Source organism: Phacochoerus africanus, chromosome 2 (genome assembly GCF_016906955.1).
Source record: "Phacochoerus africanus isolate WHEZ1 chromosome 2, ROS_Pafr_v1, whole genome shotgun sequence".
In the NCBI taxonomy this organism is placed as follows: domain Eukaryota; kingdom Metazoa; phylum Chordata; class Mammalia; order Artiodactyla; family Suidae; genus Phacochoerus; species Phacochoerus africanus.
In genome coordinates, this window is record NC_062545.1 from 31,695,160 (window position 1) to 31,713,485 (window position 18,326).

Consider the following 18,326-nt stretch of genomic DNA (forward strand, 5'->3'; position numbering starts at 1 on the left):
AAAAAGGACATTGGGGAGTTCCCATCATGGCACAGTGGAAAATGAATCTGACTAGGAACCATGAGGTTGCGGGTTCAATCCCTGGCCTCGCTCAGTGGGTTAAGGATCTGGCATTGCTGTGGCTGTGGTGTAGGCTGGCAGCTGTAGCTCCAATTTGACCCCTAGCCTGGGAACCTCCATATGCTGCAGGTGCGGCCCTAAAAAACAAAATCAATCAATCAATTAAAAAAAAAAGGACATCAGGAAGGAACTAAGGAAATCCAAATAGTTTGGACTTTAGTTAATAAGGCTGTATCAACATTGGCTCATTAGTCATGACAAATGTACTATCAATGTAAGATGTTAACGATAGGGAAACGGAGTGTGTGGTATATGGAAACCACACACTTCATATGTACTAGCGGTATATGTATTAGCTTTGCAATAGTTCAGTAAATCTAAAACTACTCTATAACAAAAAGTTTATTCAAAAAAGAAAAAAGCAGTAGGCATGAATCCATATTATTCCCACCACAGAATTTCTACTTTTTAAAAGTGTTGCTCTTTTTTTAAAAAACAATTCATATACACACACAAACAGTTATATGGGCATCATTGAGAAATTACTCTATATACAGTTTCTTTCAATTGAGAAATTATTCCATGTGCAATTTTGTTTCTTATTTTTACATGTAATATTTTTATAAGCATTTCTTATTTTATCAATAATTCTTTAAAATATATGTATTTTTAAATTTAGGTAGAACCATAGGTTGGGACATAGAAATATTTAAACAATGTATGATACTGTTCAGTGAAAAAGTTGAACTTTCACTTTGTGACATTTCAGCGCTCTATGATTTTTCAAAATAAACAATGTGCAGACATTGCTTTCACATCTGCTCCCTGTCAGGAGTGGACCCTAATATGCTGCCTGGATTCCCCTTCGGCAAGGATGGAACTTCTCCCCTGGCTGCTGGGGGTGCCACCTGGCAGTGACCGCCTCAACTAAAGACAGCACTTGCCCAAGGTCATGCCCCTTCCCAGGGAGGCCTGCCCCCTCTTAGCCAGATCCAAAGGGTCACGCTACCAGATCTGCCCAGTGGGCCATCACAGCCACTGGGCTCATATCTCAGCTCACCTCACCCTCCCAAGTGCTTTCCCTTCCCTTTTCTTCCACAGGAGCTGACATCAAGAGCACGCCCAACAGAGTTACCCTTGTGGCTCAGTGGGTTAAGAACCCAACTAGTATCATGAGGATACAGGTTCAATCCCTGGCCTCGCTCCCTGGGTTAAGGATCCAGCATTGTTGGGAGCTGTAGTGTTGGCTGCAGATGTGGCTCAGATCCTGCATTGCTGTGGCTGTGGTGTAGGCTGGCAGCTGCAGCTCTGATTCGACCCCTAGCCTGGGAACCTCCATATGCTGCAGGTATGGCCCTAAAAATAGGAAAAAAATAATAAAATTAAAAAAAAAAAAAGGAGCACACCCAATAAACTGCCTGGGATGCCAGTCTCCACCTCAGAGTCTGTTTCCTGAGAAACTCAAACTCTGACGCTGCCTTCCTCCTGAGCTGCTATCTCAGAGAAATGACCACTGTCAATGGGAAACACCAACAGAAGACTGGAGGGTGAGAAGAAGGGAGAAGTCAGAACACGTGTCCCCTGCTGCCCTTGCCTGGGACAGGACCCCTGGCAGTGGCTGCATTTCTCCAGGGGCCCAGCTCCTACAGGGAAGCCTGGCTGCCAGCTCTGGTTTCATCAGCTTTTCCCTTTGCTTTTCTTGCCCTCAAGGTATAGAAGCTTCCTTCTGCTACTCGTGCTGGGTTGCTTCACTGCCATCTATCCCACTTGGCTTTCAGCTCTCCCAACGTTTGGCTTTCACCTCTTTTAACATGTTTGTAACTTGTTTCCTGTATTAAATCCTCTTGACTAAATTACCAGGTATGGCCTTTTTTTTTCAGATTGGACCCTGGCCAGTATAGCAAACGATCGGTCATCAGTTACTTACACTTACACACACACACACACACACACACACACACACACACACAAAACAAGGCATAAACTAAGAAGCTAAATTTAATAGACAAAGAACTTTTCACTTTGAGCGTTCACTTATTTTTAATTCTCAGTCTCCTAGATGCAAAACATATTTTTATTAGTTCTTGCTTCAGCTGGATTTCAAGGTGGAAAAAAAAAAGTAGTGCCAAAATAATCCTGAAGACACTTTGTTTCTTTTGAAGCTATAATCAAGAAAGACATGACTCACTAAATGAAAGCAGTATTAAGCGCTTTTAGGGAAAAAAAAAATGTTTTAGGTTTAGTTAAGCTCATGAGACAGGAAAGAGAAGGAAAGCAGTTTATGAATGTTACAGACAGCCCATCCCACCCTCAGGTGGAAGACGATGAACAGATGGACTCAGAAGTGCTATGGGTTTTATCCAAATGACATTGTTTTTCTTGCCTGGGCAGGTATCCTGCCTATGCAGGTGGTAGGTCAGAGATGAAGAAACACAAAAGGAGAAAGAGCGTCGTGTTCAGTTAAGTTTATGTGATTTATTTCCAATTTTTTTTCTGAAACAATTTTTGGAACATAAATGACTAGAGCACCTTGCACTTACTCTCGAAAAATGGGCTCAGTGGAAATAGACTACGAAAGGCAGCTTCTAGAGGATTTTTGGTAATTCTTCGAGAACAGGGAATGAGGTTAACATGGAGATAAAAATGACCCTTTATTTTCTGTAAAGACCTAGCGGTTAGCTACTCGATCACAATGACAATCACAATTACGCCAGCAACTTAAAGACTTAAAATCTGGTAATGGATACATGGGTTTATAATTTAGGAGAGACTGTAATTTTAGACTTGTGTCACCTTTCAATGTGTATATTTAGACTTAAGTCAACTCAAGTAAATGCGTTCATTTGGCTAAAGAATCTTAAAATTATATTTCTAAGAACACTTACAACTTAACTCTCTTAACCAATTTCTTTTCCTCTAACAAATGTTTCTTGAACAAAGAACATATGTTTTACATATATCCTCATCATTACTTGCCAGGAGAACCAGCAAAGTAAAAAAGCCCTATGATTCCATAATCTTTTTTTTTTTTGCTTTTTGCTTTTTAGGGCTGCACCCATGGCATATGGAAGTTCCCAGGCTAGGGGCTGAATTGGAGTTGCAGCTGCTGGCTTATGCCACAGCTCACAGCAACACTGGATCCTTAACCCACTGAGCGAAGCCAGGGATCGAACCCACATCTTCATGGATACTAGTCAGGTTCGTTACCGCTGAGCCACAGCGGGAAGTCCTGATCTCACAATCTTCAGGCACCAGGCAATATGAGTTTTGAAGATGATAAAATGTTCCCTCTGCGCTGCCCTATAAGGTGGTGCCAGTGCGGCACTGTTGAGCAAGTGAAAAGTGGCTAGTGTGATGAGGAATTGAATTCCTTTTTAACTATATAACTTAATTCATGCAAACTTTAATTTGCAAATTTTAACCCTAAGCCCTAACCCTAACCCTAAGCCACAAGTAAAACTTAAGAATCTGGTGGAAAAGAGAAAGTAGGTATGAAATAACCAAGTAAAAAGATAAGGTGGTGCGCTTTCTAAACCCAATACCCTCCCTTTCATTTGTTCCTGATGCTAAAGCTAAAATGAACTTTCCAAATGTAAATGAGATTTGGTCACTAAGAACAAAGATAGAAATTAAACCCACCAAACAAAAACATATCAGTGATTTCCAACTGCTCTTAAAGCCAAATCTAAAATCCCTAAGATGGTCCGCAAGGCCCTGACCCATCCAGGCACATCACCCATCACTCATCTCTCTGCCTACCAGCAACTCGGGAACACACCATGCTCCCTGCTACCCCAGGCCCTCTGCACATGCTGCTGCCTCCCCTCCGAATCCTCTTCTGCTCGCCTGTCACTTCCTCCTAGGCGTCTTCTTAGACCTCTATGACTAAGCCAAGCCCCCACTGCTCTCCCTCACAGCCCTGCATGAAGCTTCTAGATAGCACCAATCACAGCTGCAATGAGCGACAATCTTGCAAGACTCTTGGAGAAACATCCAGTCCTCTGGGGATGGACCATGAGACCAGGGAGTCCTTCCTCTCCCCTCACCACCATTTAGCCCTCAGCCTCTTAACCACTACTGCTCACACAACAGGAACTCTAAATATTTGTTGAGTAAATTACTAACCAAAACCATAAGAGTAACAATAACCCCAGTCTGCATCTACTATCTTTCAGGGACTTTTCTCATTCGTTTACATGGATTAATTCACCTCACCCTCAAAACAAACCTGTGAGATACCTGCTATTATTATGGCCATGTTATAGGTGAGGAGGCCAAGGCATAGAGCGGTTAAGGGACTGGCCTAAGGACACACAGCAGTTTTTGGCAGAGACAGGATTCAACTCCAGCAGTCTAGCCCTTAATGACTGAGCTCCACAGCCTCTGTATAATGAAGTGGCAACTGAGTGGTCCAGGGACAGGGATGCAGAACAAAGAGCAGCTAGAGAGGGTTTCCTTTGGGAGGATATGTTGAGGTGGATCCCAGGGGGTGCCTAGTGTTGGGTGGGAAAAAAGGAGGTGAAAGACCACCTCCGGGGTAGAGAGCAGAAATGATTCCTTCAAAGCACATCTGGAAAATAGTACGAGTCTGAGCTGGAATGGGAGGTGTGTGTCCACGTAGTTGAGACGTTTATGAGATAGGCTTCTTCAGATCCTTTTGGACTCTCTACATGGACAAAGCCCCACCAGAGCAGAAGTTGAAAAATTACTTGAACCCTTCGAACTTCTAAATCCAGGTTATGGAGCTCCCGTTGTGGTTCTGCGGAAACAAATCTGACTAGCATCCATGAGGGTGCAGGTTCAATCCCCGGCCTTGCTCAGTGGATTAAGGATCCAGCATTGCCCTGAGCTGTGGTGTAGGTCGCAGACATGGCTCGGATTCAGCGTTGCTGTGGCTGTGGTATAGCCCGGAGGCGATAGCTCTGATTCGACCCCTAGCCTGGGAACCTCCATGTGCTATGGGGGCGGCCCTAAAAAGCAAAATAATAAATAAATAAATAAATGCATCCATCCATCCATCCAGGTCAGGCATATAACACGTGCAAGTTCCCACAACATATAGGACCAGAGTCCCTTGAGGTGTGCGTCCCAAACCAGACTCACTCACCAGCTCCCTCCTCCCTCACACCACTGTGCCAATTACAGGAGATAAAGGGCTTAACATAGGGACTGATAAGAAGCAAACTCAATAAAGGCATGTAGGAATTCAACAAACACAGAGCACTTTCTAGGTGATGGGCTGGCTCTGAGCACTTGACAAACGCGGACTAAGAAAAGGTTACACATACATGTCACAGGCCTGCAGGATCGCTGTGAATGCGTGAAGGGGTGAGCGCTAAGCCCTTGCGTGGCCACACTGTTCACTGCTACTCATGTGATGAGAAATAAGGCTAAACTGTGTTTGGGGGGCACACATTTTCCCACCTGTGCAGTGGCAGTCTTTGGGGAATTCTGAGCAGAAACATAATGCAAGGAATCATTATTTTAGGAAAAATGAAAAATTGAACCCTAAGAAGAGACATGGGCGATGGAGTTGAGGAACAAATAAAACAAAAACCGTATCCTAAAAAATCATTAAATTCTTGGGGGATGATTATGGCTGGAGTGTGAACAGAGATGTGTTCAAAAAATTACCCCATGAACTAAGGTGGATAAAATTAAAGTCTCAAAATCCTACTCATGAAAAATGCATTCAAAAGCTGTCTAGGAGTTCCCATTTTTGGCTCAGCACGTTAAGAACCTGACTAGTAGCCATGAGGACGCAGGGTTGATCCCTGGCCTTGTTCAGTGGGTTAAGGATCTGGTGTTGCCGCAAGCTGCATGTAGGCACAAATCTTGGATGTGTGGCTCAGACCCAGCGTTGCTGTGGCTGTGGTGTAGGCTGGCAGCCGCAGCTCTGATTCAACCCTTAGCCTGGAAACTTCCATATGCTACAGGTGTGGTCCTAAGAAAAAAAAAATCTGTCTAGCAATGGGAAAATCTCATCATGAAATATAAGTTAAAAAATAAAATGGAAGAGTATATGCAACATGATCTCATTTAAAAAAAAAAAAAAGGAGTGATACATACACATAGAAAAGTCCTAGGGAAATAAACCAAAATATTAAATAGCAGATAATAACAAATACACAATCTTTATTTTCCCCTTTATATTTTTTTGCACTTTCTAAACTTCATACAATATGTAGTATCTTTATAACAAGAGGAAATTATTGTAAGCTCTCTATACAAAGATTTTAGGCCTAGAAGAAATCCACCTAACCCAAACCCTCATATACAGTCAGAGAAAGTGAAACAACTATTCACAGGTCACACAGCAAATAATTCTTGTGACTTCAAGTTTAGGACTTTTTATGAAACACTGTCCCTCAAGATCTTTGCCTAAATCACCCCAGGAAAAAAAAATCAATTTTCTCTTTTTCTTTGAAAGTTTCCAAGAAATGACAAAGGCATAAATACATTCCTGTGTCAAGATTCTTCACATTTACTTCCTGTGAGCTGATCAGTAAGGTATTTGAATACACAGTGTACAAGTAGGGTTGTTTTGTACTTATTTCCCTGGTTGATTCAAAAAGAGATAAGATCAACACAGTCTATTCATAACGTTCTGAACCCACATCCTTTCCACCTGAATAAACTTCATTCACCTGTTTCTTCTAGTCTCCGGAAGATTCTAATCTTAACGGTGCAGGGTGGCACATTATAGGAAGCCAATATGTTTGGGCGATGAAGTATCATGGAATAAACTCCCCACTGAGGACAATGAATCTGATTCAACACCGCCTGAAAAAGCCCAGGTCTAAGATTCCTTTGTTTTGGTTCCATGTCAAGTATATTGTGAATTGTTGAGAAGGTACTGAAGTGGAAACTTTGAAGCCTTCTGTTGATGGTGCCATGTAAAGTGACATCTACTTGATATTCTGATAGATGGATGGTTGAATTGGAAAGAACATCAAAATGTTATCAGATCATAGTAAAGGCAGGAGACTGGCACAACTCTTAAGAGAGAGCAATTAAAGGGCAAGCCAGGGCAGAGGTAGGGAAAGGCAATTAAAGGAACAAACAGGGGCACTAAGCTCCTGGGAGAGGGAAACTGGAATAGGAAGAGGGCTAAGAGACTGTGTACACAGCGTCCTGTAGACACGGCAGAAGCCAAGGGGCTACTTTAATCAATGCACCTCTTAAGTTCAAGGAAGGAAAAGGGCCAATACAATCAGCAGCATCACCACTTCCACCCAGGGCCAACACAGTTGAGGTGATCAAGGACCATTTAGTCATCGTCTTTTAGTAGAGCATCGGGTATGAAGTCAATGGCACAAGGGTTCACTACAACCCTCAGCTCAAGAAATCCAGGCTGGTGCGCCTACAGCCCTATGGGGTGATGCTCCTCAAACTTCAATATGCAGAGACATCCCTGGTGATTATGAAAATGCAGATTTTGGTAATGGTAGGTCTGGGATGGGGCTCAAGATTCTGCATTTTGTACAGGTTCCAAGGAGATGATGGTGATATGCTAGGGTGCAGATGACACTCTGGGTAGCAAAGAGGTAAAGTATCTTTTCAATAAGGACAAATAAGAAATTCAGTAACACTGAAGCCTATCAATAATAACAAGAAAATGACCACTTATTCAAGGCACACCATGTGCCACTTTGTATACATTATCTAATGTAGTTCTCCTAACATCTTCTCATAGGGTTTTATTAACTCTATTTTATGGATATGGAAGGTGCTCTCAGGAAATTTAAGTTATGTGCCTACATGCAAACAGCTAATGACAATGCCAGCATTTAAACCCAATTCTGTCTGACTTGACTTGTCAACAAGCTACAGCAATGAGATTAAGAGACGTGCTAGTTTTGCGATCCTGGAAAGCCCCTAAATTTCTCTGAGCATGGTTCTTTTCATCTATACATGAAACACAGGGATAATGGCAGAGCTGTGGTTTGGACCAAACCAGGTAGTAGATGTGGAAATTAATAGAGGACCTTACTAAATAAAGATACAATTTGTTCTAACTAACTGATTCTTTTTATATGCCTTAATTTCCTTTCCTTTTCGCCCTAGTTCTTAACATAGTATTGAATGTACACATTTCCTCAAAACATTTGGTCTCAGAATCCTTTATGCTCTTAAAAATTACTGAGAACACTAAGAAACCTTTTCAGATAATTGTGCACACTCTTATTTAAAACTATACCAAAATTCTATAAGCCATAATTTTTTTTTTTTTGGCTTTTTAGGGCCCCACCCGTGACATATGGAGGTTCCCAGGCTAGGGGTCTACTTGGAGCTACCGCTGCCGGCCTACGCCACAGCCACAGCAATGCCAGATCCGAGCTGTGTCTGCAATGTACACCACAGCTCACGGCAACGCCGGATCCTTAACCCACTGAGCGAGGCCAGGGATGGAACCTGAAACTCCATGGTTCCTAGTCAGATTCGTTTCTGCTGTGCCATGATGAGAAACTCCTATAAGCCATAGTTTCTTAAAGTCAAAATGCAACATGACACTTGAAACAATAATGGATTTTTCATACCATGATATTAAAATCCATGTCTATCTTGCACTTTGATTGGAACTTATACCCATGCATAATTCTGTAGATCATCCATTGGTGCATTGGAAAATACTGGTTCACTGAGCCATGTATTTCTTTCAAATGTTGACGACACACGCCATTATACTATGTGGAAAAAAAAAATCACATTCCTTATTATCTCCATCGATTTCATCAGAAAAGTCTTGAAGATTTGGGAAGCTGTCACGCTTACAATGGCAGATACTAATTCTCCTAAATTTTCATTTCTACCTGAAAGATCAGGTTTTACCACAGGCAGCAGGTACCATACTTTGTTTTCCTTGAACTGACAAGCTAATGCCATGTGCCACTTTGTATACATTATCTAATGTAGTTCTCCTAACACTGCCTCATATTCATTTTTGACACAACGTGTGCCAAATGCCCACGTCTGAATAACCAGTTTGTCAACTGCTCTTTCAAATAAAAATGGAGTTCCTCCAAATAAAAGGCAGCTAGTTTGGCTCACAACGCAAACAAGAGCGCAAGTGCTTTTCCTCCAGAGAACAGCAGTACTTCAGCACTCAGCAGATGTGCTACAGGCAGACTTCCCACTTTGTTGTGCAGAATACGTAAGGCAGGTAACTTGGGCTGAAATGCAATAAAATCTGCTTCACAGAGGACATTTTGGATGCTTCATCAAGTGAAACTGGCACTTTGTTTTCATTCCAAGTGAATGACAACTTGGACAGTTGGTGCCACTGCCCTGGTTCCTGCTGAGGTGCCCTGGGTTTTCCCCACCAACACTTTAACACGGACAGTGTACAAGGCAGCACAGTGAAAAGAGCAAACAGTGTCTATCACTGCTGAAATGGGTTAGACTTCACCGTCATTCTGAGCAGCTCTTAGGGAACCCCCAGGGAGCCACAGACCACGCTTTGAGAACCACCACGTGAAATACTTCGGCCGAAACTTTGTTCTACCTGTGTTGCCTTTTGTTTATAAACATATTTATCCAAAATCATTTAAAGGTACTCTAAGAGTAATATGAAAACTCTACTTGGAAAAATCTCTTAGTGACAGTTAAATTTATTTTATTGTCTAAACAGCATCATTTAAAAAACCCCCAAAAACTATTGAGTTGTTTAGTTCTCTCTCTCCATGAGAGACCAAAGGCTTCAGAGGCTTGCTAGTGCCAGAACGTTTATTAAGCCAAAGAAATCAGCTCTACAAACTACTTTCTCAGGAGTATTTCCTGAAAACCAAGGTAGAATGATCTTTAAGGGTCTCAAACCACCCCAGTGATAGGATGTTTGCCACCTAGACGTGTGTAAAGTCCAAGGTATGGCAAGAAAATGATCAGCCCACAAATGAGACAGGCTTGCGAAATTCACCCCCTCCAAGATGACTTTCTGTCATGACTCTGTACATCTTAAAATGTATTAAGAAGGAAATTCAAGTTAAGAAGAAATTCACTTTCCCGCACATCTGCATACATTGGAAGCCAACAATAACATGAATATCGACGTCACGATGATAAGAAAGAAATGAATGGGAGGCCATTAGCCACTAGCCCGGTACAACAATCTGTAGTTAAAAGTCTTTGGGTGGTTATCACAGTCCTCTACTTACAAATGATGTAACTCTTGCCTGTAACAACCCATTGTTTCTGGAAGTGGAGTAAATGAACCAACTATATCTGAATAACTGGAGGTACCTGTTTGAAAAATGCAAATTCTTTGGGTTTATTTCTATCTGAATCTGCTCCAGCTGCTATAATAAAATGCCATAGGCTGGGTGGCTTACATAACAGAGGTTTACTTCTCACAGTTCTAAAGGTTCAGAAATCTAAGATCAAGAAACTGACCAATGTGCTTCCCTGTGAGGGCTCTTCATCGGGCCTGCAGATGACGGCCTTCTGTCTTCACGTGGTCTTCCTCCAGGGGCATGTGCAAGATCTCCTGCCTCTGAGAGCAGAGGGAGTGGGTCCAGATCTCCTCTTTCTCTCCTCCTTATTAAAAGGCCACTAACCCCAAAATGAGGGTTCCATCCTCACAACATCATCTAAATCCAATTACCTCCAAAAGGTGCCACTTCCAACTTACCTTTGCATTATAACTGAATCACTTTGTTTACAGCAGAAATGAACACAGCTTTGTAAGTCGACTTTACTTCAATAAAACTTTAAAAATGAAAAAAAAAAAAGCATCACATTGGTGGACTAGAACTTCAACATATGAATATGGGAGGGACACAGTTCCATAACAATTTCAAATCTTCTAAATCAGGATTAGAGCCCAGAATCTATTGCCTTTAACAGTTCCTAGCTGGTTCCTGTACACCCTAATGTTTAAGAACCCTGACTGCATCCCTGCCAGCCTGTTTCCTCATCTGTAAAGTAGGACTGTCACCATACTTTCTATTTCAGAGTTGCTGATATGGCCAAGGGTCAATTAAAAATACGAGAAAATGCTTCTGAAGGTGCAAAGTGCTATGCGAATAATAATTGTCTGAACTTTTACCACCTACATTGCCAGCAAACATTATTCTAAAAACTAAAAGTGGGAGAATTAATGAAAAACATTACAGATGTTATCTTCACTCTTGTAATCAAATCTCAGATAACTAAAATACTCAGGAAACAGAATGTTCTGGTTAATATTTAGCTGAATTCTGGTCACTCTTTTGAAAAGCCCTTTTAAATATATTATTACACTTTCTTTCCTTGGTAAATACATAACTTAGCTCTTATTTGATCCCAAAAGGTTTAGAGATTGAGTAAGCATTCTGAATGTCAGTTCTTGTTGCATAGGACTTAGGCTTAGAGGAGTGATCTATGTTCGGCCTCAGGCTCATTGGCGCAAAGGGTTTTTATTTATTTTTTGTTGTTTGAGGGATATTTCATGGTTGATGGAGGCATGTTTATTTTAACCAGAGGCAGATCCATGATTACAAGTTGTATTCCAAAGGCTTACTTGTTCCTAAGTTGTTTGCCTTGAAATGCCTTTCCCTTACCCCCCAAAAAAGTTGTGAATTATGATTAAGTTCTTGGCGTTGTCTAAAAAAGCCCATAATACAGATGAACTATATTGGCTATGTCTTAAAATTCACACAGATATTTTGCAATGGAATTTATCTAACTCAAAAACAAAACTGAATTTAAAACAATTGTCATTTGCCATGAACACTGGTATCTTGAGAGAAAAGAGGTAACCAGAGGAGGATAAGAAGTTGAAAAAAATTTCTGCAACTACTCTAAAAAAATTAATGGTTCCCAGTTCTTTATCATGCAAAATGCATTCAGTCTCTCATCACGGCCCCTAGGGATTCTCTTCAGCGCCATGATTAGGGTAGGAGGGGCTGCAAAATGGCAAAATTGAGTGCTCAGAGATAACTGAAAAAGTGGAATAGAAAAGAAAAGGGTGAAAGGGTGACTAACCGTGTGTGCCTAAGGGACTACATGAGGTAGAGACAGCTGAGATATAAATAGTGAGAAAGACCAGAATATGGCTCAAAGCAGAAGAGACAAAGTCATAGAAAGCAATGCTGAAGAAAACAGTTCCCTGCAAGAGCCTCGGAGACTGAATTTGGGGTGTGACAGCCAAGTCACCAAAACAGAAGACCCTGTGGTATGAGCAAGGGAGACTCATTTGTACCTGCAGAATAACCACACCTAGGCTCTCTCTTTCTAAGGGCATGTCCCGTGGCTAGAACCTGACTCTGATTCCAAGTTATCGTGGAAGACCTGCTGGCCTCTTAGGTATGCTGGTCTTAGTTGGGAACTTTGGTTTATTATTCATTCACTGCCTCTTCCATCTCCCTAACCACTAATCAAAGGATATCCTGGTTTGATCTTATCCCTGAAATGATACCCATGTGTCATCTCCCTTAGGGCATCTATATGAGGATTTCTGGGCATTAGCTGGCCATATGGGTATGCAGTTTTGTATTCTATTTTATTTTTCTTCTTTGTCTTTTTACCTTTTCTAGGGCTGCTCCCGCAGCATATGGAGTTCCCAGGCTAAGGGTTTAATCAGAGCTGTAGCCACCGGTCTACACCAGAGCTGCAGCAATGCGGGATCCGAGCCGCATCTGCAACCTACACCACAGCTCACGGCAATGCCGGATCCTTAATGCACTGAGCAAGGCCAGGGATCGAACCTGCAGCCTCATGGTTCCTAGTCAGATTCGTTAACCACTGCACCACGACAGGAACTCCGCAGTTTTGTATTCTGTCTTCCCATCTTGCCCTTTTCCAAGTGTTACTTGATCTAAGTAAAAATGCCTTGCATTCTTTCAACCAAAAGCTAACACTGAGTATCAGGCACCATCTCAGGCTCGTAGTAAACACAACAGTCTTGCTGGGTTCCTGGAAACCTTGGGTACATTTTATTAGAGCATGTGAAACAAATACCATAGGGGCAAACAGGAGATGTCTCTTGCCTCTATGATATTCTGGTCATTCTGAAATAAAATGTTCAACTACGGATAGACAGACAAGAAATTTTATAAGCCAAAGAGCAATGTCAAATCCAAGTCCAATTAAGAGCAGAGAACTATCGGGAATATTCTCCACGCTGTATTCTAGAATTAAGACGATGTGCTACAAGAGGAAGGAAAGAGTAGCTAACAGAACGAATAACTTTCACATCCAAATTTCTGATCAGCAAGGGTGACTTCTGCCACTTACAAAGAACTCTTTCAGCAAAAGGTGAAAGTTGTCTTCGCTCACTGCCACCCCCACACAAGGCCCCTCGTGAATGCACACAGGTACGTGTATTCATAAGACAGCAAAAGGTTACAAACACGAAACGAAGCTGAGGAAGAGCTAACTGGAGATGGAGAAATGCATTGCAGTATGGGTGAAAGTTAGCTGCCAGGTAACCTGAAAGTTACGTCAAATAAGTGGCCCCGACCAACCTCAGTGGAAGCTGACATTTCGGCTCCAAACTTAATTTGGAACCAGGAAAGGCCTCCAGTATTTAACACATCCACTGAAGCATATGTTTATTTGCCCTCCTGGAGTTTTCCAGTCTGGCTCTGGGCCTAGGCATGAGTACTTGCAGAGCCCAAGGCCAAAGCCTCCAGAGCAGAGCCTGCCGGTCTTCCTAGGGATCAAATGGGGAGAAGCAGGGGCGGGGCAGGATCATTCCTTCTGTACCCACTCTGGCAGACCTCTAGTGTTTATCTGAAATAGTTTCAGAAAAAAATGCATCAATCCTGTTGCCACTGCTTATCTTTTTGGAAGGCAACTCTCGTATTTATCCTGCTAGATAAAAACTGCCGCCAAGGACCATTTCCATGGTTGGGCTCCCATAATCCCAACCCCTGGTGCAATTAGTCAATCCATTTCTTCGGCTTTCTGAAAAGCGTGCTGATGTTCAACCTGAAAAAGGAATCCCATAATTGCAGCTTCTTTCTAGAAGACATGCCCCAGAGCTCTTTGATGACAACTGTAAAGCTCCTTTTGGAGGCTTTTCCTTTTGGGAGCGCATCATTTGGGAAAGCCTAGAGGGAAGACAGGCATTGAAGTAGGGCAGGGAAAGAAGAATGGGTAAAAGGTTTCACTTTCAGCTGAAACCATCAATTAAGGGTTTCAGAAATACAGCCATGAGTTTTGGTGTATATTAATGGCCCACTGTATTTCATTAAAAGACATGAAGAATTCTTTCCAATTCAACACGTGTCACAGCAAAAGAGCCCCCCTAACGGTATAAAAAAATATTCACGATTGTCCTACTTGTAGAAGTAAGTACTAAAAACACTTCCATGTCAAATGCCCAGAGTTGAATCACCAGAGCATAACGAAATGCTGCCTGACCAGCTGATGGCACATGTCAAAGACTTAAATGCATGTTCCACAGGTACATCTCTGCTGATTCCTATTGCGGAGCTAAACATACATGAGTAGGAAAGATTTTAAAACTGAATTTAGCAATTAGCAATTCAGCAAACTTTCAAGACTATAGGAATGTAGAAATGATTTCACATTGAACTTACACACAGAGCCAATGTACAACCATGGAACGCCACAAACACTAAACACCTGGAAGTACTGATACCACCTATGTTAAGTGATCCTGTTGTAAAAGCTAAGGGCTCCCACTGACAAAAACACAAAAGGTGACTCAAAAGACTAAAACTAAGTGCTCATCAATATCAGGTGTTCTTGATTCATGATGATACATGATACATGACGTAGAGCTATATCTTGAGATACAAACATTATGTGGTTTGGGACTCTGAACTCTTTTGCTATTTTGTAAGTGCTAATTATTTGACACCATCTCTTTAGTCTAGGAATGTTAGTTCTCAAAGCACTAGTATCATCTCCATGACACCCAAAACATAGTGAAAACAGAAAAGCTCACGAAAGGAAAAATTTCAAAAATCAGAAAAGATATCCTCTCCACTGCATTGTTCAGTCATAAAATATAAGTGACAAGGTATTTTAGGGTACACTACATATCGAAATGTCACTTCCATATGATAACAATCAAATGATTACATCTCCTTGTAGTTTTCAAATGTACTTCCCCAGAGACATTGTTCCACTTGACCCTCACAACAATTCTATTCAAGGCATATGGAGGTGGTGGTGTCCTCATTTTAGAAGGGCACTGAGATTTGGGGAGAGTCATAGGGGATCCCAGCAATTAATAACAGCCACGAAAGCAAGTACCCAGGCTGTGACTCTCAGTCCAGCACTTAATACTACAGATGCAGAATAAAAAAAAAACACCCCCGCATTTCACAAAATTGACTGTGGATTCTGCAACTATCCCAACAAAATAGCAGAGGAAGGCTGGGAACTTCTGTTAACAACAAAACCCGTGTACAACATGATTGCAAGAGTGGACGAAGAATCATAAACGTTTCTTCACATAACATGAATACTGATGGACTTTCTGAGCAGCTGCCAGGAAATTCCTAAACAGAGCCAAGAGAAAAAGTATTTTCTAAAGTTCCTGATATACCTTAAAGAGCTCTGTGAAATCTTTTCAAGTGGAATCACTTAATGCCAGGAAAATCATTACTACTGCACGCGGAGTCACCCAAAGAGGTAAAAAAATGAAATTCAAATTTTAAACTAAAAAGAAAACAAAAACCAAAAAAACACCTTGTCGGCTTTTCCTAAGACCAACAACTTTGGGGCTGAGCCATTTTTTTCCCTACGAAAAACCCTGTGCTCTCTGGGGATGAGAGGTGGAATTGCTAAAAATCACAAATGTGAACAGCCTGGTTTCAACAAACAGGTCCTTCTGAGCATCAGTATACAAGTGAGCGTGAACTCTTCCCCCAGGGGTAAGAGAAGGCTCGATGGTGCTGAGCACGGAAAAAAGCCCCCCGAGGACGGCGAGAAAGCGCAGAGCGGCACGGCAGCTGGCTCTCTCCGGGCCCCGGGTGCTGACCACGCGCTCGGAGCACCGGAGCCGGGCGCCGCCCTCCCCGTCCTGCCGCGCGCCGGGCGGCCCGGACCTACCAGCGAGAGCACTTTATAGGTGTTGGGGTCCTTGGCCGTGCGGGCGCGCGCCGCCTTCTCCAGCTGCTCCTCCCCCAGGTCCATGGGGGCCAGCAAGGACGCGGCCGCCTGCGGCTCCCCGGGCGCTTCGGCGCCGTGGCCGCGGCCCGAGTCGCGGCCATTCCCCGCAGGGCCCTCCCGGGAGCCGCGCCCGCCCTCGCCGCCGCGGCTCCCGCCCCCGGCACAGCCGTCGCGCTCCATCGTGGCCCCGGGCGCTCGGGTCCCACCGCCCCGCTGCGCCTTTAATAGACTCCGAGCCCGCCCCGCCCCACCCCGCCCGCCGCCGCCGCAGCCGCCGCCGCGCCCGCCCCTCGCCGCCAGACCTTTGGCTCGGCGCCCGCCGCCCAGCACTAGGAGTGAGGGGAAAGCAACTCAACGCCCCGGATTATTTGGCTTCCTGTCTGATTTCGGGCACTCTGCGTGTCGGTTATTTTGGGTCCTTTACGTGGGCGCGTCTTTACCGCCCCCCACCCCCCACCCCAAGCCTTCCCCTCCCGATGCCCCGGGCAGCATCCGAACACTTGCAGGAATCGCCCTGCGTGGCCTCGCGGCTCGGGCTGGACTGGAATTGCAGAGTGTGGTCTGCAGAGGGCATGAGATCACGGGGGCCCCAAAATAGAGCGGGAGGAAAAGGAGGATGCAGCTGCCCCGGCGGTGCGGCTTCTCAAACGCGGGAGAGTGGAGTCGGGACAGACCTGGGTGTTGCTGGATGGACTAGCAGAGAGGCTGTAGGGTCAAGCGTGGGAGGCAGTCAACTTCTTTTTTTCCTACGTAGAAATAAAGAAGTAGTCCCTCAAAGCCTTGCTGCCCACTACCTATGCGACTCTGAGAGTAGACTGTGTGTCCTTAAAACATCTGATTTTTCAAATACACACTTTTAAGAGATATTTCGTTTTCTGTGGTTTCTGTGTTTGGGGAACTGCCCTTGCTTTAAAATATTTATTAGTTCTTCTAGACTTTCGCGATTAAAAGCTTCAAAGTGTTGGCGCTGCGCTATCCTGAGGTTGCTACTGATTACTTAGCAACATCGAAAATTTTAACACACTCTGGACTACTTTGACACTTTGATTTTGAACTAGGGCACGAACAATAGGCTCTAATTCTTGGTAGGTATTGATTCTGCAACCTTTCCCTTTCCTTGCTCATCAGTTAGAAAAGCCACAAGCCTGGTAGTGTAGTGAGACTCGCCTGTCAGTGAGGCAACAGTGACTTTCAACCTGTTTTGCGCTATCCGGAACTGACTTTAGTGACCAAGGAAGGTTCCACAATCCAATATCATTTCATGTTCATTTTGATTACACGAACATACAAAAAGATGTTTAAAATGAGAATGGATGTTTTAACAGATAGAAAGTGTGTGTTGTCCTCCTTAAAGTAGTTAACTCGGGACACTTTCCAATTATATTGATTGATTGATTCATTCATTCAACAATGAATCCTTCACTTCAATCTCCTGGCCACCAAACATGCATACCATATGAAAGGTAAATAAAAGTATGTCTCTCCCAAGTGGCTCTCAGTCTGATCAAAGGAGGTGAGGGCAGTTAAAAAAGAAATTAAAACCCAGATCATATGTGCATAATAGAATCTCACATAGGATGTTATGACAGCATAGTGGAGAGGATAGCTGACATCTGGAAGAAGTGAAGGCCATCCCTCAAAGCATTATTGAGCTCTTTTTATTTATTTATTTTTTTAATTACCTTTGAGTCAGCTTACAAACCACCCAAGAGAAACAACTTTTCACTGTTTCATAGCCACACATATTTTTTTTAACCCCAAACTTGGCTCTAAATTTTCCTTTGACTGTTTCCAAAACTCAAATTCAAGGACAAAAATTCACTCCATGGAGACTGGTCAAAGGCGTGTCAAAACTTCTAAGAGCAACTCAGCAGAACCCATCCAAAGTGGCTTTGACCCTGAGAAAACAAATGGAATAAGTGTATTGTCTGCATCCCAAGTCAACAAGTGATTTTAAAGACTCCACCCATTGGTGGAGAGGATGGCAGGATCACAAACTCAAATATCCAGGGAGCAGCAGGAACCATGAAAGAGTGAAACAGCCCCCTGTAGGTGAGTGGTACCCTGTTACAGGTTGTGACCTTTACTCAGCAGGATTCTGTGCCCATTGTGGCCAGATAGATTTTTCAAGAGCAACAGGAAATTGTGATGTTTGTGTGAATTCTCCAGATTGCAAAATTTTGTCTACAAAATTCAGAAAA

At 43.1% G+C, this 18,326-nt stretch overlaps 1 protein-coding gene across 1 annotated transcript in view; it reads right to left on the minus strand.

The window, feature by feature from the left end:
• Positions 1-16,321, minus strand: part of ENPP1 (ectonucleotide pyrophosphatase/phosphodiesterase 1) — a 70,201-nt gene extending 53,880 nt beyond the window's left edge. Inside the window, exon 1 of the mRNA XM_047758560.1 lies at positions 16,066-16,321. Coding sequence (XP_047614516.1) covers positions 16,066-16,305 — 240 coding nt within the window. The 5' untranslated portion in view covers positions 16,306-16,321. The remainder of the gene's footprint in view (positions 1-16,065) is intronic.
• Positions 16,322-18,326: the final 2,005 nt, after the last annotated feature.